Below are 21,487 nucleotides of genomic sequence, written 5' to 3'. Positions count from 1 at the left end.
CATGTTTACCGATTTTAGAGAGAGGAAGGGAGGGAGGGAAACATCGATGAGAGAAAGTATCTATCAGCTGCCTCCCACATGCGCCCCGACTGGGGATTAAACCTGCAGTGTTTTTGGTGCATGGATGATGTTCTAATCAATTGAGCCTCCTGGCCAGGGCTAGGGACGCATATTTTTAACAATTACAAGTGACAAAGCAATATTCCAAGTTTACTTGCATTCAGAACCCCTACGTCCACCGAACACTGCACAGGCTAGTCCTCAGTGCTGCCCCAGACACCACCCTCTGCTGGAGGGCCCACGGTGAGAAGGTTGGGGCCTGGCCTACCCACAGGCCATGTGCTGGGGGCGTTTCTCTAGACAGGCACCAGATGCACAAGGACTGGCCACCCAGAGGAGGGCCCCAAACTCCCGGTCCAGTGGCTGGACCTGTAATTCAGAGGACTGAGGAGGCCCTCATGTAGGACATCCCTTGGAGAGGAATCTGTAATTCATGAACAGCAGACCCCAGGAACCGCAGAAATGCCCTGCTGTGACTCTGTTCTGAGGGAAGGGGGAAGGGGAAGGAGGCCGCCCCACTGGGGCTGCAGCGGTAAAGACCTAGAGAGGAAGGAGGCCACACTCTGGACTCCGTGCTGGCCGGCAGCGTCCCCTGGCACAGGAACTCCACCGCCCAGGGAGAGAGACTTGCACTCACAGGTTTGGGCTAATTCTGCAGTGTGGCAGCCAGTAGTGGGAATAAAAGCAGCATGAAAATTAAGAAGGCAAAAAAGGTTTTGAGGTGCTTATATATTAGTAGGGTTACTGCAAAAGAACAGATGATAGAGAAGACAGCTTTCTGGGAGATACTATCTTCTTCCAGGAGCCTTTGGTGGGTTTAGTTGCAAACCAACAAGTACATCAAAGTGAAACCAGGGGACCCACCTCTTCTTCTCCAGGAAGGCCACCAACGCCACAGGCCCCCAAACCCACCGCCCACCCCAACAATCAATGACTCTGAAGACAACACCAGTTCTTCTCAAACAGTTTAATAGCAAATAAACAAAGGAAGGTACCACACTTGGCAGATACAAAATGACTTTTTGTCTGTGTGTCTGTGCAATTAAAACAGATTTAGGTTCCCCATTGGGACAAAAGGAAAAACACACAAAAAAAGGAAGGCGATTCTTTTTAAACACATACTCCCTTGCTCCAAACTTGTAACATTTTTTTTTTCTTTTTTAATCCACTACACAAACTCTGTGATCAGGTCAGAAAAGCAACAAGGGCTCTTCTTTTTTTTTTTTTAAACCATTAAAGTAAAATCCATAATTTTCTACATAGTACAACACAAGTTCACACAAAAAGACATTTTCTTTTGCAAATCAAAACAGGAAAGAAAGGAAAAGCTCAAACAAGGTAAAGGAAAAGCACTTCTACGGCTGAATCGCGACTTTGAGCTGATTGAATCCCGTTGTTGCTGCAGAACAGACTGTGCGTTTGGTCATAGTGGCAATTTTTTCTCTTCACATTGTGAAATCACTTTACATTGTTTTCTAGTAGAAAAGGCAAAAAACTGTACAAAACCCCTAGTGTTAAATACAACGTTTGTACCAATAAAAAACTCACACAGGTTTGTCTCCAAAATGTAAAGTTTCTTTTTTTTTTCTTTTTAAATTATTCACAAAAAGCAGCTGGAAATCAGAAAGGCAGCTGCCGCTCCAGGGTCTCAAATCCATTAAAACCACCACAGAACAATTAAAACAATCAGAGAGAGAAAAGGAAAAGGAAACAACGTCCCAACGTTTGGCATTTGGTTTTATCCACAGGTTTTCCCAGAGCTCCTCTTGGAATTGAAAGCAAAATATATTGGCAAACACGGACTCCGACACACAGGAAGGGGGGCCTCAGCGCCTTCGCCAACAGAGGCGGCTCTGTGCAGTCAGACTGTGGGGTGCACGGCAGTCTTGCTCAGGCTGGGGTTCCTGGCCTCTTTCCATCCAACTGCCCCTTCCAGGAAATTAGGAGTCTACCATTCACTGGGCCTTCGTTTGGCCGCCCTTTCCTTCCAGTAAGAGTGGCCCCAAGCATAATACTAGGTAACCTGCTGGATCCCAGACCAGAAGTTCTGCTGGGATCCCTTCATCAACCCTAGCATGGATGATGCTAACAGTGCTTCTACCTTCCCCACCCCCGCCCTGGGGCCTTGGCTACCCCTCCCTCTCCACCCTTCCCTGGACAATCCTGCTTTCCAGCTCCTCAGCCCACTAGCAGCCTAGCTCTCTGGCTGGGATCTCTCACAAACTCCTCCCTCTGCAACCTCTAACCTCCACAGACCCATCCTGTGACCTCTCACCTCCTCTAGGCTCTCCCTCGCCATTCACATTCTTACTCAGGCCCCTAGACCCTGGGGGTGGATGGTGCCATGTGAGAGGAGGGCAAGTTCCCATCAGGGAACCAAGGAACTGGCTTGCCTGGCACCCAGGGACAGTAGCTATTTGGCCCTTCACCCAGTTCTAAAAAACAAATCCCCGCCCTTACCCCATCCCACTAGCTACGCAAGAGCAGAGCTGCGGTGAAGAGCCAGTGTGGGGTAGCTGGTGGCCAGGGCTGTAAACAGTGTGAAGACTGTAGTATTGTGCTTGTCACCTAGGAAAAACGCTGGCAGGTATATTGCCACTTAGTGCACAGATGGCCTCCTCCGACTGGGGAAGAACACCCTCCTTCCTCTGGACCGAGGGATGCTCACTACCCTTAATATGCTAAGCCTCTCGCCCACCCACAGCCACCTTCTGGCTTCTACCTATGTTCCTCGTGCCTCTCCTGGCACCCTCCCAGCCCACCTCCGACAGGGCAGCCAGCCTCCTGGAGGCCCCGCTGAGGCCGGGAGGCCGCACGAGGTGACAGTCTAAGTGCACAGGCAAACGCTCTAAGGGCGACAGAGCAGAAAGTCGCCACTTCAAAATAAAACAATACAATCTTGAAAAAATAACCCCACAACAATTTAAAACAGCTTCTTTGAAACCCTTTTAAATCGGTCAGTTTTTGCACAAACTGTAGAAAACAGAGAAGTGAGGGTGATATATAAGAAGGTGTGAAGAAACAGCAGGAAACATGCAAAACTTGTTTTTTCTGGGCATAATCTTACTAGGAAAGGAAAAAACCCCAAACAAAAGCACAAAAACAATACAAAAACAGAACAAAAAAATCAAAGCATCACATTTTGCTGTGGAGACTGTAAGAACAAGCATGGAGGGAAGGGGCCGAGGGATCTGCAGGCCCCTGCAGGGTGGCTGCAAGGGAGACCCTCCAAAGGAAAAGGGCTAGCTGGGGCCCGAACTGCAGCCTGCTGTCAAAAAGGAAAGGGGGTTCAGGTGTTCTCTGCAGTTGAGAGCTCAGAAAAACAAAAATAAGAACACATGCGGTCTCCTCAAGCCCCACAAACTGTATCAGCAAAATGTGCTCAGGAGCCTCAAAGGTTTCAGTGACATCTTTATTTCATTGTTTACTCCAAAGTTGTCTTTAAAACTAAGCACACAGAAACGAAGCCTAGAAACGGACTGGCTGTGTGTTCACAGAAATACAAACACCACGCGGTATGTGCTAGTAGGGCTGCTCTGAAGACAATTACAAAGAATTGGAATCACAAAATCAAGTGGTTATCTTATGAAGTTCTAGAAAAATAGATTTTTTTTATATTCAAATGCAAGTTTAAATATTTCCCCTTCAGCAGTCGTTCTAGCAAAACCAATTTGGCAGCACAAAAGAAAAAAAAAAAGGAAAGAAAAAAGAAAAAACAAAGAAAGAAACAAACATAATAAAAATACACATCAGCATCAAAGATCAACACAAGGTCAAAGGTGAGAGTTCAAGCATCAGAGAAGCTGAAGAGACAGGGATTTGGACGATGTACTTGACGCCACATCGACATGCTTTAGGCACAACGATGAACAAACGGCAGGAATCTAGAAAAAAAAACAAACCAGAAAGAGGGAGACCCACTGAGTTACACAGAGCAATACATCCAAACAAAGAGAGAGAGAACAGGAACACTCACTGTGTACAGCCCTGAAATGAGGAGGCGGGCGGGGCAGGGGCTGGGTAATGACAGGGAACTTTTGCACATGCTAACAATGGACACAGGGAAAAGTCAAAAAGGACATGGAGGACACCAAGAAAACATCCAACTGCCAGAGACAGAAGGGAAACTAAGGCTTGGATTTCCCCTGAAGCGTCCAAACCCATCTCAGAAGGCCTCTGGGGGAGCAGAGCCTCAGCCTCTCCAACTCCCTGTTTAAGACCCAGGAAGGAAGGAGAAGCCTGGGTGGGAGAACTCTTGAGGGGAGAGGGCCAGGATTTCTCCTTAATCCTGTGGGGATGGCCCTTTGTTCCCAGAAATCCAAGCTCTTAGCTTCCACACAGGCCCTGGCCACTCATGTGGGACCCAGGAGACAGTGTCTAGCTGCATTCAAGGCAAATCAATTTCATGATGAAACCCAAGTAAGAAACAAAAAAAACTACAGGAGAAAACATTTATGAAAATTAACCCCCCACACAACAGTAAAAGATTGCTTAAGACTTGACTGCGAGTCTCCAACTCTCCAAAATGAACACTCTCACACTGTGAGACTTGTAGGGGAGCAGCGTCTTCACAAACCCTCTTTGGCCTGGGGAGAAAACTGTGCTCAAGGGCAGTGCTGCCGTGCTAACTCACTGGGCAGGGGGAGAGAACAGACAGAAACGCCCGTCTCATCAGCTGGCCACTGTGGCAGCCTGGGGCCCTGCTGGGGCAAATGATCCTTTTAGAAAAGAGAACCCACCAGCAGGAATGAAACCTCAGGGCCTGGTATCAAAGGTTGATCACACCTTTGCCTTTCAAATCATTTGGAAAGGGGTTTCTGAAGGTCCCAGAGCCCAGGACATATCTGTGGACAATAATGGTGAACTGGGGGAGGACAGAGAGAAAGGGGAAAGTGGGAACGGAGTGGAGTTCTGGGATTTGGAAAACCCCACGATGGCCAAGGAGGAAGACATAACAGAAGGTTAGCGATCACAGCACCACAGCGCCCTGGAGAGCACAGCTCTCTCCTCCGCCAATTCACAGCATTAATTCCTCCCCCTCTGGCAGATTGGCTGGGCTGCAAACAGGCCACAGAAAGTCAGTAGTTTCAATCATACACAGCACCCTGTGTGTATAACAATCACATTCTGGATTCTACAAAATCCTGGCCTTTTCCAGAGATATAATTTAGGTAATAAATATTCTCCACCCCGGAGCTGTATAAAACTTCTATAAAAATAGAAACGACATTCTTGATTCCAGCTGGTTGGGATTCAGAACAGCGTCTCCCCAACCTAGCATTTTTTTCTTTTTTTGTTTTCTTTTTTCTTTTTTATTTTTATTTTTTGCATTTATTTAAAAAATCCCATCATGACCCTGGAAGCCTTTGGAACAGTTTTATCCTTGAAACACAGGACACATTTCACCCAGTGTGCAGAATTCAAGTTTACGTGGTTCAGCTTAAGTATGTTTCACGTTCCTTAGAGGACAACAGACCCAAGTTATTACTATGAGAAGAGAACAGCTGTCCCAGCTCCAAAGGGATAATCCAACACCAACTACCTGTACAACAGCGAGATGGTCAATCCCTGTCTGCGACCCAAACGGACAGCATGACAAGGAGAGTCCCCATCCAACTTACTAGCAAATCAACCCCTTTAATCTCATCTCTGCTGTTAGGGGTCAGGACTGATGTGTATGAAATATAAGATCCTAGGCACCCCAGTCACTGGCCTTGGCACTAAGAGTCATATCTTAACAGGGCTACCTGTGCCCAAGTGCACATTCCCAACAGCATGTCCTTCCTGGCTCTCTACGCCCACAGCTTTTCTTAGAGCAGAGGCAGAGCCCAGAGGCTGGGGGGCAGGGGGATGGTCACGGGCAAGAGCTGGAGTGAGACCTGTGGGTGGCAGCAGGGAGCTAACTGTAAGCACGTGGACAGACACGAACAAGGTAATACTGAGGTAAATGAACACTAAATCCATATGGAGGCTGTAAACGTCCTATTGTCTCCTTTCTCCCCAAGAGTAGAAGATAGTGCGGGAGCAGTCAGATGAAGGGCCTGCCTTGGTGAAAATACTACGCTTGGGGCATCTCGACAAGGAGGTGAGCACGGACTTCTCTACTGTCTTAAGTACCAAGTGCTGGCTGGCCTCTGACAAATGCAGTACTCTGGCCTGACGGGACCTTCTGAGGCAGGCACACTGAGAAGCAGGCTCCTCTCCCCCAACTAGATGGCTTTTGAGCACTTGTTCAGGAGAGGAGCCCCTCCAGCCAGGCACAAGAAGCCCTTCTCGGCTCTGCCCTCGTGATAAAGTGGTGGTCTGGGGTGAAATGGCACTCCTCGCTGTGGCCAACTGCAAGGAAGGAAACCAGAGTCTCTTCCCTGGAGGCCTTCTCTAAAAGGACCTGTAAGAAATGGGCCATGGTCTAATCTGGTGTTGAAGTAAACTAAAACTGGCCACTCTGACTGGCTGCTTCTTCCTAGGAGCCACTAGCTAGGCAGGGCCAAATCAACACCGGTGGCTGACTGGGAAAGCCAGTAATTGGTGATCTCTCCCTGCTTTTTTGCACGTCAGGCTAATTTAACAGGGATTTTATTTCCAGAGAATTGTTAGCCCTTTCTTGGGAAAGAGGGGCAGAAGTCCTGGACAAGAGACAGAAAAACTGGTAGCAAGAACTCAGTGCTTCCACGGAAGGCAGCTACGGAAGTTTCAGCATGTCAAGTCCCTCTCACTCTCCTCCAGCACCACCCCCACCAGCTCCACCCACCACGGCTCTTGGACATTAGTTCTCATTTCATCCATTCTTGCACTTGGGGAGATTCTGGGGGTCAGTTTTTGGTTTCACTCAGTCCTCTCTCTTGGGGTAGTTTTGGGTAAGTCCTGATCTTCTTTAATGTTTCTCCATTCCCCTTCCTCCCCCAGGGCGGTCTGATGTTGGTCCTTCTCAACACACACTGGTTACAAACACAGCAAACTTTAAATAAAGAAAAAAACTCAGAATATGGCACCTAAACTCCAAAGTAAAACACTGGAAACCAAAGCACAAACTCGTCCTCTGTACGAAGCGAAACTCCCACAGAAGGCAGTAGCCGCGTCTTCAGGGCAAGCTGTGCCTGCGAGAGTGGCAGGGATCAGGGTCCGGGGCTGCCAACACACAGCCTAGGGCTTCGCCTCACCAAGGTGCTCCTCCCCAACTTACCAGAGACCCTCTCACTCCAGTCTGAGGGGAGCACGCTCAGTAGGGCTTGCTGTCATTCTTCGAACGTTTGAGCTGCACTTTAAGCCGCTTCATGCCAATCTGAAAGCCGTTCATGGACTGGATGGCAGCTTGAGCCGAAACAGGATTGTCGTAACTTACAAAACCTGTGTGTCCAAGCAGAAACCTAGGTGAGGGACATAACGAGGCAAGGAGATTCTCAGTCCTCCTTATGCAAGAAATACCTTATGAGCTTAGCTTCAAATCCCAATTTTCCTCAGCAGGGACAAAAAATCGGAAAATCGTTATCACATAAAATAAACCAGATTCCTAACAGTATCACCTGACATTGATGCAGTACTTTTAGTATTTTGGCCAAGCCATTTTCCACACATTATCTTACCCTCTGGAGAGACAGTGTGGGCTGAAATCATCACGCCCATTACAGAACTGAAAAAAACTGAGCCTAGCTCTGGCTGGTGTGGCTCAGCGGCTTGAGCGCCAGCCTGCAAACCAAAAGATCACTGGTTTTGATTCCCAGTCAGGGCACAGGCCTAGGCTGTGGGCCAGGTTTCCTAGTTTGGGGGCATGAGAGAGCCAACCAACTGATGTTTCTCTTACACATTGATCTTTCTCTCCCTCTTTCTCCCTCCCTCCCCCTCTCTCTAAAAATAAATAAAATCTTTAAAGAACAAAAACTGAAGCTCAGAAAGAGGTCATGTAAATCTGCACAAGGATGAGTTAAACAATAACCCAAACTCCATCCCAAGTTTCTGCTATCAGCCCCTTCCCTTTCTTTCTCCATGGTAAAAATAACTACACCCCCACCCAACACACACCAGCAGAGAAGCCAACATACCAAAACACTTGCTCAGGTTTGTCTGCTTGTCTATAAAAACCTTGGCAGACACGACATTCCCAAAGGGCATAAACATCTGCAGCAGGTCCTGATCTCCAAACTCCTGCGGCAGGTGGTAGATGAACAGGTTGGCTCCCTCTGGACCTTCAAGACACCCATTGATTGAAAACGTATCAGTGAGAAGCAAGCGTATCCCCCTGCATGGCCTCTCAATTCCCCCCCGGTGTTGAAAGTGTTGGCACCCCAACAGATTCTCCAAATACAAAGCAGGGACCTGAAGGGCGATCACTGAAACAGACCCTTTCCCCCATGTTGAGCCACGCTCCGTGTCTCACTGAGGGACACCAGAATCTGCCCGTGTGGAGGAAGGTACAGCTACACAATGAACTAGGCAAACCTGCATGTGCAGCATAAAACCAGAGACTATACGCTTGTAGGCAAACACAGAAAAGGAGGTAGGAAGAACTTACAAGCAAAATAGGTTTCAAAATTATGTCTAGAAATTACAGGCACAGCAAATGGATTGGTAATTGTTAGAGGCAGGAAGTGGGGGCAAGGATATGACTACAAAGGGACATGAGGGAATTTCTGGGGGTGACAGAAATGTTCTGTATTTGCGATGGTGATTAGATGACTGTAGAGCTCACAGAGCTATATTCCAAAAAAGTGAATTTCACCGTATGTCAATTGTACCTCAGTGAAAAGAAATTACATTTTAAACTATGATTAACACTGATCTAAAAAATAGCATATGCTTTCCTCCTCCAACCACTCAACGATTTCCTAACCAAGAAGAATTTCATTACAATCACAGTGCAGCCATTCTGCAGCCACCCTGGCCTCCCCGATGTTGTCAAACATGCTGAGGAACACTGCTACCTCAGGGCATTTGCACTTGCTGTTCCTCTGCCCCCAGTACTCGTCTTCCTCTGCTTAAATGGCAACTTAGAGAGACCACCTCCAACCATCCCATATAAAATGCAGTGTCTCCAGCACTCCCTGCCCCCTTTCTTGTTCATCGTGCTTTGGAGCGCCATTTGGAACACACCTCATGCTTTTACTTGTTTACTGTCTGTCTCCGCAGTGCCACCCGTTCCCCTACTACCACAGCCTAAGGCACAAAAGCACCTGATTCAGAGCAGGCAAGGCTGTACTAAACCAGGACTCCTTGCTGCTAGGGCAAGAGAGGACACTTGTCTTTTCCCTACATTAGTGCTTAAACCATGTCAGCTCCTGGTTATAAAAGCCCAGTCAAATATAAGCAGAGAGGTGCAACAGGACTTTCTATTCATACAAACTACCTCAGACCTCTTTCTGTCTAGATAGCCTCTCCTAAATTTAATGTCACTATATCAAGACACATATTTCTCCTGCATCAACCCACGGGCCATAGCTCTTTCTGTCCCATCAGCCTTCATTCTGTCCTCAATTAGTAAAAGCATAGATCAGAAAAGGAGGAAAATGCCAAGCTATAGCTAAAAAGGACACCCACACTGAAGATCTCCTCTGACAGATTTAAAACTCATAGAAAAGACTACCTAATAAAAACAGATTGTTTCTTCATCTAAAAATGGCAGCCCCATTCCAGAAGGGCGTTCAGAGGTATCTCTGATCTGAGCCATATCCAGAAAACATTCCAAAAGCAGATCACACTTAAAAGAGTTTCTCGGTCTATTTTTGACACTGCCCAAGAAAAGTGGCGGTCTGACCACTGACCGGTTCTCTCGGCCTTTGCACTGCCTTTCAGTTCTGGTGCAGACAGAGAGACCACCTGTTCCCAACTCCAGGATCCCTTTGTCCTACTCACCTTCCTTCTGGCTGCCAGCAGCACCAATGCTCTGCTGCGTCAACAGATTCTGGTTGTACAGAGTAGGCAGCGCCGCGGCGGCGTACTGCTGGATCCCCGAGTAGGCCTGTGTGAGGGCCTCCATGGTGCTCCCAGTGCCATTGGAAAGGCCACTGCTGCCCAGACCACCATTTAAAGCAGCCATCCCTTGGGTGGGGGAAAGAACAGGAAAAGACTCAACTGATACCAAAGAAAAACTCCAAAGTCCTCCCTTTTATCTTGCTCTTAGCATCACCCTGAGCAGAAATATGCATCTGAGTGCTCAGACTTTAGGACACTCACCAAGCTTCGTTGCTAAAGGAGATATTACTGCCTTTTAATCTGTGCAAGAAGGGACACCACTCACACACGACTTGCCCCATTTTCCCTTTGGACACTGTACTGAGCAATGAGCTCAGCACTTTACCTGCGTTCTCATTTAACTTAATAACCCTCAAAGTATTCTATTCCCACTTCATAGATGAGAAGATGACCTTGGAAAGGTGGTCAAAGAGATCTGGCCAGTGAAGGGGCAGAGGTGGACTGTAACTCAGGTCTGATTCAAAATCACATGATTATTAAGTTCACTGGGCCACTCCCTCATTCTAACAGCGCCCCTACCAGAGTTGTTTATAGCGTGCCACCTGCACAAAGAACGGCCTAATGACATCCAGGGGCTGCCGCTCACCTGCCAGAGAGCTGACGTTGAGGCCTGCCGTGGCTCCAGCTAATGTCTGCAAAGCTCCGAGGGAGGCAATGGGGTTGACAGAGCTGCTGCTGCTGGAGCTCGGTGAGGACCCTGCTACCAGAAATCTGTGAGTTAAACTCAAGCCAACACTCACCTTCTCATGTCAACAGGAAGCAAAGCCCAAGAGTGGTACTACTTAAGTAGTCTCTTAGTAAGATGGTTTTCAGTTACTAATTTTGATAACTGTTCCTGCTGAACATCAAGTCAAAGGATGGTTATAAGAAATTAAAAATTGCGAGATGTTTAAGTCAGAAGATGGCACACGAAAACCTGTTGTTCGTGATCTGTCTCCTTTGGAAATGGGCGTTTCCTACTCTCCAGAATGACATACCCCTCTCTTGGGATTCTGTCCAAGGCACACAAGGGCCCTCTGGCCCATGCCACACTTACCTGAACTGGTGAGTACGCTGAGGGGACTGCTGGATGTGGTGAGAGCATTGGTACCACTTGGTGTGTTCTGAGCAGCACTAGCTGCAGCAGCTAGGGCAGCCAAATTCTGTAACTGCATTGCATTCAGCCCTGCAACATCCAAAGCAAGAGATCAGTGAGCAGATACGGGTGCCTTCCATCCACTCCAGCAATGACAGCATACACTGGGAGAAAGCTAGTTCCCAAGAGGAAATGTTCTAGATAAGCCTTATGAGCAACCCTACAGGACTCCAAAAGATTCAGGTATCACTCAACTCATTAAGAAACTTGACATACTTTCCTCGGAAGGAGTATATAATCCAACTGCACGCCACCCCAAGTGAGCATTAATAAAGAGACAGGCAATTAGGAAACCAGAAAGGAGAAGGACGTCTGTGGTTTACCATGGGGCCAGAGGACGACAAAGCCAAAACCCATGGCACAGAATGGGACTGAATCCAAGCCCCTCCCTCACTCAGTCTTTACAGGGAATGTGTCCTTTGAAATGGAGATAACAACCAGAAAATGTAGCAGAGACCCAGAAAGGGAGGAACAATGGGAGAGAACACATGTGAGGACAGCAAGAGAAAGAATAAAGAAAAACCACCACCTGAATAGCAGATTAGTCATCAGAAGAGAAAAAACAAGGGAAAGAAAGGCTTCCAAATGGAACCTTAGGCGACAATTAAAAGGAGAGCCTGAGAGTCAAACCACATTGACAATGCGTTGCAAACCATTTAGTAGATGATGGGAAGGCAGAGGGATGGGGGGAAGAGTTAATGAGAATAAAAAACTACAACACAGATTCACAATCTGGCAACTTCCTTAGCCCCTGGGACAAAGCACACAACTATCAAAATTTGTCAAATGGCAAAATGCAGCCACCCCAAGACTGCCACCCCTTTCTCAACCGCACTTGCCTAGCCATATCCCACGGCCCAAGGGGTAGACAGACAGGTCTGAAGCTCCCCACCGCCACCCCCACCAACTTCTTCTGGTTTGTCTGTGGAACCCCGTTTTGTTATAAGCTCAAGTATTTATCAATTAAGTCTTCCATGCATGGTAACAGCAACAAAAGGTAATTTACCTATGGCATGACATACATAAGACACAGAGGTAAACTAACTGCCTGGATTCTAGCAACTTCAGGGTAAGCCATTTGCATGGAAGCCTTCTTAGGCTTTTCTTCAGAGTGACTGGAAAAGTCTCTTTATTGTAGATATAAAGAGCTGCAACGATTTCCTTCTCATCAACATGGCCTCAGAGAGTCTGCAGGTGCTAATAGCTCTTTTCCATCTTCTTCCTCAACAGAGATTTAGAGGGATGGGGAGCAGAAGACAACCCCAGAACAATCTGGCATCAATGACTAATAGAGTCACCTTCTAGAGACAAGGCAGTTGAGTCCTGGGATGTTCGTCTCATGTCAGGTTTATGTGAGTGGAAAAAAATTTTTTTTCCGCACAACGGTGCAAAACTCTCAGACTGTTGTTAGCTGGGTCTGTTGGCCTGGCTGCTGCTGCTCCTCCGCAGCAGTGAAACACTTACCTCCCATTGGGTGGAGGCTGCTCAGGGTGTTGAGGTTCCCAGAGGAGGCAGTCTGCTGAAGGAGCTGCAAATAAAGCTAGACATTACACCAAAAAACAGAACAAGAGTGAGAGTGAGGGCTGGTTCTGCATCTGGGATAACTCTACAGCACAGCAAAGCGAGAGTGCAGAGGCCCCCAGAGAGAAGAATGTTGAAGACAAGAACCCAAGCCAACACAACAGAAACAAGACTTTCGACAGCACAGGACAATACAACATAGCTAAAGCCCTGGCCCAGAAGACAGTAATGTTCACTGAGTAATGAGCCAAGCTCAAATGCCCGGGCAACAGAACGCAGCACAGCAGAGGACAGAAGTAGAGCAGGGAACTAAGCTCAACTCAAGTAGCTATGTAGTCGACTGCGATGCGTGCCTGGTATGGATGACTGCCATTTCTATTTCCTCTCCCCCACGTTCTCCTTAGTTAAGTCCTTACATCTTATTTTGCAGATTGTTTCCATCTGGATACCCAGTTTCTATTTCAAACAACTATTTTAAATACCAAATCTGACCGTTTCAGGGTATTTCTCAGAGTCATTCTTTCCCAGCCACAACAGACCCATGCACGACTACACATCCATCGAGCCCTTTATCTCCTCCCCTCCAAACTGGTCTCCGCAGTTGCAGATGACCAGATGACTGATGGATCAGTCCATATCAGTTCAGTGTACATTTTCTTTCAATGGTATCCTGTAACAAATGAAGCAAAAGGACCTTTCCATGAGCTTATGGATCTCCGTGGCCTTGACCTTATTCTGTATCTCAGCAAACCACAATGTTCATCTAACCAAGCTGCTGAAAACTTTTGCTCCATTCAAATGTAATCAGTGTTCTTTATGGACAAGTGGCATTCTCGTTTCTAGATCTTTTATTCAACCTGTTGTCCATTCCCATAAACACCTGACTTGGTTTCCCTGTCATGAATCCCTCTGGTCCACAAACTTCCAGAAACAGAATGGGGGGGGCAGGGGAGCACAATTTTTACCAGGTTCTCAAAAGGGTCCACAACCCCACAAATATTAAAAACTACTGCTCTGGTCCAACAGAAACCAGGTCCAATCCACATATTCCCAGAAAAAACCTTCATAACTAATGATGATGCACTATCACTTACACAGCCCATTAACATCCATGTCTTCATTTTTGTCCTCTCAAATAAATATCTTAGGCAATGTGTTCAGTCCCAACTAGGGAATTATGCATACTGTACCTGGCCCCTCCATTTCCTCCATAAACAAGAACAGCTCTTAGGGTGGGGATCATACCTAACTTAAAGAAAACACAGCTCTCACCACATACTATCACATACTTGCTGGCAACAACAAGGGAGTGTTCCTTGAAAAGAAGCTCTAAACTCTCCAAGAAAAGTAAATGTACATCATGGAGATCACTTTCAAAGCATTATCATTTTGGCAGAAGATATCTCTGAATTTTTGAAACTTTTAAGCGATGTTCTAGCACTAAGAAACAATCTGATCCGTTGAAACAGAACAACTATCTACACTTTTTGATTTCAGAGAAATACTAGTTAGAATGACCCAGGATTTCTAACACATTAGAATATGGAGACCAGGGGTGCATCAAATTAGCCAGAATTCAGTACTGGAGGACAGAAATCATTGCCTTTCTTGTTTCTATACAGAATAATCTTTGCAAGGATGAGGAGTGGATGACTCTAATTATTCCAATTATATATTTTTGGACTATCTACATAAATCTAGTAGTATCACCATTTATTTTCTTTCATTGGTAGCTTTACAGATGATCTTTTCGTTCTGATTTGCAGATGACAGAGTTTTAATTATATTGTCCTGTCTACGATTCCTTTTAAAGGTTTAAGCAGTGATAATCTGTAATATTGCAGACCTAGTAAAACTTAATGATAAATAGCAGCTTGTCCCTCCTTTGGACTATATGACTTAAGCTCAACAAGAGAGAGATCAAATTAAAAGAAAATCTATTTACTATATAGTGAATTCAAATATACATCTGTAATACTCATTTAGTAATGTCCATGCTTGACCTCTCAATTAGCAGAGAGAAACATTTATCATACTCTTCAGAGAGACTCAATAAGGTCTTTAATAATGCCCTCTACGTCTGGTAGAAAAAGACATGGAAAAAAATATTTGGTAGTTAAGATTCTCTCAGGAATTTTTTTTCTTGGGGGCAGGAACATGAGATGTTTCTAAGTCTTTTTATCAGGAGATTACTCAAGATATAATCAAAGATGTGTGACCAGAGAGACAGAAAATAACATGACTTAAAGAATATTGCATTGCCTGAATGTTTACACAAAAGTTCAGTGTGCTAAAAGCTGTAAATGCCACTGTGTCTGTTAGCTGGGGACAGCAGAAGAAGAAACAGCTGGGAGCTTGCACAGTCTGCAGAAAGCAAACCACAAAGACTCACTGCTAAATACTGGGGTCCAAGAGTATTTAGACCAGCAAGGTTTCCCCACACAGATGCTGCGCTGATTTGCTGCATCTGCTGCTGGAGCTGCTGGGCCATTCTCTTCTGTTCTTTGTCCTTCTGCGTATCAGCAAATTTTACCACCATGGGGGATGAGCAACCCTATGAAAAGACCAAAACCAAAGGGTCAAATTCCTCCTTCGGGTATAGGAAAAAATCCTCATTTCTAATAACACACAGGCTCCATCCTAATTTTATTCACTGCCAAATGATTCTCTTCCTGATACACGCAAATGGCAAAAGATAACTTAAAAGGGCAACTAGTTCCAATATGCTAATTTTAATGTTAATTTATGTTTGGCCTGCTTAACTTTTAGAACAATCAGATGCTATACGTGCTGCTGGGCTTTGAAGGCCAAATGTCCTAGCACCCTCAGGCTAAGGAGCTCCCCGCTTGCATTCATCTGTTCCCTACCTCCATGGTCTGTGCTTGGTGCATTGCCTTGATAGCCGTCTGTGCCATGGCTCTGGTTGTAAAAGTCACAAATGCACAACCTGGTAAGAGAAGGATCAATACTCATTCATCCATTTCCTTGTTTATTTACAGACATCAACTAAGCACTTCACCACGTGCCAAGCGCCACGCTAGCAGTACAGACATGGTCTCTGCCTTCAGGAGTTCATGATCTAGTGGAAGAGAGAGCCATGTTACACCAGTGTGATCAGTGCTAAAAACCAAGGAAGCTGAGACAGGAAACAAAGTGCTTGAGGGATAAAGGAGGATTCACAGCCTCCAGTTCCTCTCAGGAAAAAAGTGTTTCCATTTTGACATCAAGAACATCTCTAAGCATAAAAACAGAGAATTTTAATACATGACACTGAAGGGCAGACTAGAAACTCCTGAAGGATAATGGGAGAATACAGAAGGGATGAACTGTGGGAGTTGGGACAGGACCCAGACACACAACACCACACCCAACTTCTCCATCATGACAGAGCCACATCGGCTGGAGATCCCTGTTTTCCACTAGTCCAATTAAACAGCAAATCCAGTTTCAAGAGGCGTATCTTTAGAAGTTTAAAAATGTACCCACCTCGGCTCAATCCATCAGGTCCCCTCAATATCCGGCATTCTTCAATCTGTCCAAATGAAGAGAACATGACTCGGATGTCATTTTCAGTGCACTTCTTGGAAATCATACCAATAAACAGTTTCCTGTCTTCCACTGCTGAGAGAGTAAAACACAGAAAGTTTGAACGTTATTATACGAGACACAGTAGCCCAAAGACTCAGGAGTCAGGACCACCTGGGTTTGAACCCTGGCTCTGGTGCCTTGATACCATTTTCAGATTCTAAGATATACTTTGCTCCTCCCTGTACAAACAATGGTATCTTAAAATTATCACTGGAAGCACTTAGAAAAAATAAAGTAGCTTTGTGATCTTATGAGAGTTACCTCAAAGGTACCTGTAGGTATTATTAAATGCACAGTGCTCAAATTTTTTTACCTAGCACTTGGTAGTATTTGCTATTACTAACAAAACTACTACTATACTAAAGAATGAGTTTTCACACTTCACTGATATGACTTAGAGAAACAGGACACACCTTTCAGAGAGTCAATCTATCCACTTTCCCTTTCTAACTGTCCTCCTGAGGACTAAGGTCTTCTTCCTTCCTTACTCACCACCCCCCACTTCTGTCCGTAAGAAATCACAGCGATCAGAACGTTCCAACGTCCCGTCAGGATGGCAGCACTGGTAAACACGGCAGTCTCCTCACACAGCCACCTCACAATTACAGCTAAAATGTAAAGCCACCATCACTCAGAACCACCCGAAACTGAGTTGAATGGAACTCTGACAACTATGGAACTGAAGGAACCACATCCATCTAGGCTGGTAGGAGGGGTGGGGACGCGGAATGGGCTGGTTGCACACCCAGGTGTGGTGGATAAAAATTCAGGAGGGGTATCTTCAGAGTGAGGAGTCCCAGTCCCACAGCAGACCACCCAGCCCAGGGTTCCCATGCTAGGAAAATAAGCCCCCCTACCTTCTGGCTGCAAAAATCAGTGGGGACTGAGTTGGTAGAAGAAACTTCTGGAGCCCCAAGCAGTTCCTCTTAAAGAACCTACACACAGACTTATTCAGACTCACTCCCTCTGAACTCCAGCACCAGGGTGGCAGTTTGAAAGGCACCAGTGGGATATAGGGAGGAAATGAAGTGTCTGGCATCAAAGGCAAGAGCTGGGGGACAGCTTTTTCCCAGACAGAAAGGTGGGCAGAGGCCACTGTCCCTTTCCTGAACTCTCTCCCGACAGAGCCACGCAGCCCGCAGGTGGGTGCCATGTCTGAGACTCTATCAACCTGGCTAACACTGTTTGACCCACCTGGGCGATCTCCAAAGACTCTGCCCCACCCAATTCACTGGGTCCACCAAAGATGCTTTTCCATATGAATGGCTGGTCTTGGCTCATGCTTCACTACTTCCCAAATCCTTTCAAACAAGCAACAGCCAGCCTCAGTGAGCCCCCAACCCCAATACCTCTTGCTAAGTGGTCCCAGGTCTGCCACTAGCAGCAAACAGCCTAGATTCACAGTTTGCCTTTGCCTGGGAATCTCCAAGCCCAGCACAAGTAGCAACCATCTCAGAGTGCTTTATAGCTCAGGCAGGGTGACCCCGGGGCAAAACACAGGTGGGGGCTGACCTTGGTCTGCACCACCAAGGAAACACCAGAGCCTGCACACCCAGTGGACAGCTACAGACCATGTCAGAGTGACACTTCCCTGCCCCTGCACAGCGGATCCTCCAAGGAGGGGAGTGGCTGGTGGTCAGTGGTCACAGCCAGTTTTTGTAGCTGACTGGCTTGGGTAAATCTCTCCCAATAATCTGCCAACAGCAACCAAGGCTCAACTACAAGAGGAGGGTGTACTCAGCCCACATGAAGGGTGCACCTTGAGCACCCACTTGGGAGATAGAGAGGTTGTGCTACTGGACCCTACAGGACACCTACTACATTAGGCCACAATACCTAATACATAGACACAAACACAGGGAGGCTGCCAAAATGAGGAGACAAAAAACATGGCCCGAATGAAAGATCAAAACTGCAGAGGAGCTAAACAAAATGGAGGTAAGCAATCTGTAAGATGCAGAGTTTAAAACACTGGTTGTAAGGATGCTCAAGAAATTTAGTGGGGACCTCAACAGCCTAAAAAAGATCCAGCTGGAAACTAAAGATACACCAATTGAAATAAAAAACAATTTACAGGGAATCTACAGTAGAATGGATGAAACCAAGAATCAAATCAATAATTTGGAACTTAAGGAAGCAAAAAACCAGTCAGAAGAAGAAGAAAAACAAATCCAAAAAAATGAAGATAATGTAAGCAGCCTCTGGGACAACTTCAAGCATTCCAACATTTACATCATAGGGATGCCAGAAGGGGAAGAGAAAGAGCAAGAAATTGGAAATCTATTTGAAAAAAATAATGAGAGAAATTTCCCTAATTTGGTGAAGGAAATAGACATGCAAGTCCAGGAAGCACAGAGAGTCCCACACAAGATGATGCAGAGAGGCCCACTCCAAGACACATCATAATTAAAACGCCAAAGGTTAAAAATAAAGAGAGAATCTTAAAACCAGCAAGAGTAAAGTAGTTAGTTACCTACAGGGGAGTTCCCATAAGACTGTCAGCTGATTTCTCAAAAGAAAACTTTGCAGGATAGAAGGGATTAGCAAGAAACATTCAAAGTCATGAAAAGCAGGGACCTACAGCCAAGACTGCTCTACCCAGCAAAGCTATCATTTAGAATCAAAGGGTAGATAAAGAGCTTCCCAGACAGGAAAAAACTAAAGGAGTTCATCATCATCAAACTATTGTTATGTGAAATGTTAAAGAGACTTATTTAAGAAAAAGATTAAAACTATAAACAATAAAATGGCAATAAATACTTATCTATCAACAACTGAATCTGAAAAACAAACTAAGCTAACAAGAACAAAGACAGAATCATGGATACAGAGAGCATTTTGATGGTTCCCAGATTGGGGGTCAGGGGTCAGGTATGGGTGAAGAGGTGAGGGGATTAAGAAGTACAAATAGGTAGTTATGGAACAGCCACGGGGATATAAACTACAGTAAAGGAAATGGAGTAGCCAAAGAACCTATGCACAACCCATGGACATGAAAATGGTGTGAAGGAGTAGGGGTGCTGGGTGGAGGGGGGGACATAGGAGGGAAACCGGGACAACTGTAATAGCATAATCAATTTTTTAAAAATACAGTTTATCTCAAGTGTTCCTGTAATGTTTCCCTATCAACTCTATTTACCTCAGTTATTTACCGCACTTACTTTAAAAAATGAAAAAATAGACAATTTAGATATTACTTACAGCACTGAACCACTTATCTTATACAATACACAAAAAGTAACTGAAATGGATTAGATTTGAATGTAAGGCCCAGAACCATAAAACTCTTAGAAAAAAACCATAGGTGGTCAACTCCTTGACATCAGTTTTGATGATGACTTTTTGGATATGACTCCAAAAACAAGTGGGACCTACATTAAACTAAAAACTTTTGCATAGCAAAGGAAATCATCAACAAACTGAAAAGACAACCTACGAATATGAGAAAATATCTGCAAATCACATACCTGACAAGGGGTTACAACTCAAAATATATAACATCAGGAAAATGCAAATCAAAACCACAATGAGGTATCATCTCACACCTGGCTATTATCAAAAAGCCAAGTAAATTAACAAATGTTGGTGAGAATGTGGGGTGAGAATGTGGAGAAAAGAGAACCCTTGTGCACTGGAGGTAGGAATATAAATTAGTGCAATCATTATAGAAAACAGTATGGAAGGCTCCTATAAAAACTAAAACTAGAACTACCATATGATCCAGCAATTCCACTTCTGGGTATTTATTTGAAGAAAATGAAAACACTGATTTAAAAAGATACAGCACACCCATGTCCACTGCAGCATTATTTACAACAGAGAGACATGAAAACAACTGAAGAGGACACAGATGAATCACTCAAGAAAATGTGTGTGCACACAGGCAACCACACACTGATGGTTCTCCCTTCTCCTTTTTCTAAAAACAGATAAATAAAATCTTTTAATAAAAGGACATCTTGACATTTATAACAACATCGATGGACCGTGGGGGGCATTATGCTAAGTGAAACGAGTCAAACAGGGCAAGACGAATACAGTATGATCTCGCTGATCTTAAAAGGAGAACACAAACCCAAGGCCATACAGAAAACAGATCGATGGCTGTCAGAGATGGGGCATGGGAGTGGACAAAAGGGGTGAAGGGGCTCAAAAGGTACAAACTTCCAGTTATAAAATAAGTCATGGGGATGTAAGGTACAGCATGGAAATTATAGTTAATACTGTATTACATACTTGAAAGCTGTTAAGAGAATAGACCTTCAGAGTTCTTAAAATAAGAAAAGTGTTTTTTTTTTTTGTAACCATATAGGGTGATGGATGTTAACTAGCCTTATTGTGGCGATCATTTCACAATATATATCAAAATATTATGATGTACATCTAAAATTAATATAATGCTATATGTCAATTCTACCCCCAAAGAAATTACTTAGCACACAATGCAATCCAGATGCCGCGAGAATAGCAAACAAGCCAGGTAGAAACCTGGTCGGGGAAAGCCAACGTGCTTGCTTACCGTTGTTCTTCTCACTGTCCGCAGGTTTCATCTGTATAGGATGGTGCATCTGAAAAGAAAAGCACATGAGTATTACCACTGCACACACTGAAGGCATTCAGAAGTACCAGGACTCTTAAAGGAACGCTGAAACTAGAGCCTGTAAGAGTTCTTTGAACTCACATCTGACTACCTCATGACTTTTCTCCGCAAAATACCAGGACAGAACATTGAGTCAAGCAGTCAGAATTCTCTTAGCTGAGAGAGAACTACTTTCAGCCTATCTTCCCTGGAAGTTCCCTTTACATTCATTCCTGTGGCAGTCACCCTTTCCCCCAAATGGTTTTCAGTGTGTACCTGATACATATTAAGTATGTTCCATATGTCAAAACCACCAGTTCCACTTAGTAGGAGCTTTCTTACCCCTGGGAGGACCTTCATGTTGTGAAGAGCATTCTGTGCTTCTAATGCAGCTTTGCGGGTGTAAAATGTAACAAAACAGCACCCTGCAATAAACAAGATTTCACAAAATCAAACCAGTCCTTTGAAAGCAGAAATTCCTAGAGCACACAATCCTCCCTGGACATACAGGGCTGGGGCAAAAGAGGTTTACAACTGCGAGTATGAGAAACACAGTTTACTCGTATATCATTACTTATTATTGTATTATTTTCCATATAAACAACTGTAAGCCTACTTTTGCCCTATGCTTCATTAGA

At 45.1% G+C, this 21,487-nt stretch overlaps 1 protein-coding gene across 26 annotated transcripts in view; it reads right to left on the bottom strand.

The window, feature by feature from the left end:
* Positions 1–1,012: 1,012 nt before the first annotated feature.
* Positions 1,013–21,487, bottom strand: part of CELF1 (CUGBP Elav-like family member 1) — a 68,229-nt gene continuing 47,754 nt past the window's right edge. For 14 of the 26 annotated variants that reach the window (XM_053925188.2, XM_053925198.2, XM_053925182.2 and 11 more), the window contains 12 exons: positions 21,192–21,274; positions 20,790–20,838; positions 16,169–16,303; positions 15,550–15,629; positions 15,075–15,236; positions 12,626–12,701; positions 11,063–11,191; positions 10,613–10,726; positions 9,907–10,092; positions 8,100–8,243; positions 7,244–7,407; positions 1,013–3,944 (listed from right to left, as the gene is read on the bottom strand). In XM_053925188.2, the coding sequence (XP_053781163.1) occupies positions 7,280–7,407; positions 8,100–8,243; positions 9,907–10,092; positions 10,613–10,726; positions 11,063–11,191; positions 12,626–12,701; positions 15,075–15,236; positions 15,550–15,629; positions 16,169–16,303; positions 20,790–20,838; positions 21,192–21,274 (1,286 nt within the window). In that variant the 3' untranslated portion in view covers positions 1,013–3,944; positions 7,244–7,279. Of the gene's footprint in view, positions 7,158–7,243; positions 7,408–8,099; positions 8,244–9,906; positions 10,093–10,612; positions 10,727–11,062; positions 11,192–12,625; positions 12,702–15,074; positions 15,237–15,549; positions 15,630–16,168; positions 16,304–20,789; positions 20,839–21,191; positions 21,275–21,487 lie in introns of all 26 variants that reach the window. The other 12 variants (XM_053925205.2, XM_053925191.2, XM_053925189.2 and 9 more) reach the window with 9 other exon arrangements.

The sequence above is a fragment of the Desmodus rotundus genome, chromosome 5 (genome assembly GCF_022682495.2).
Source record: "Desmodus rotundus isolate HL8 chromosome 5, HLdesRot8A.1, whole genome shotgun sequence".
Classification (NCBI taxonomy): Eukaryota; Metazoa; Chordata; class Mammalia; order Chiroptera; family Phyllostomidae; genus Desmodus; species Desmodus rotundus.
The sequence above is the reverse complement of the archived record's forward strand: the minus strand, read 5'-3'. Positions and strand labels throughout refer to the sequence as shown.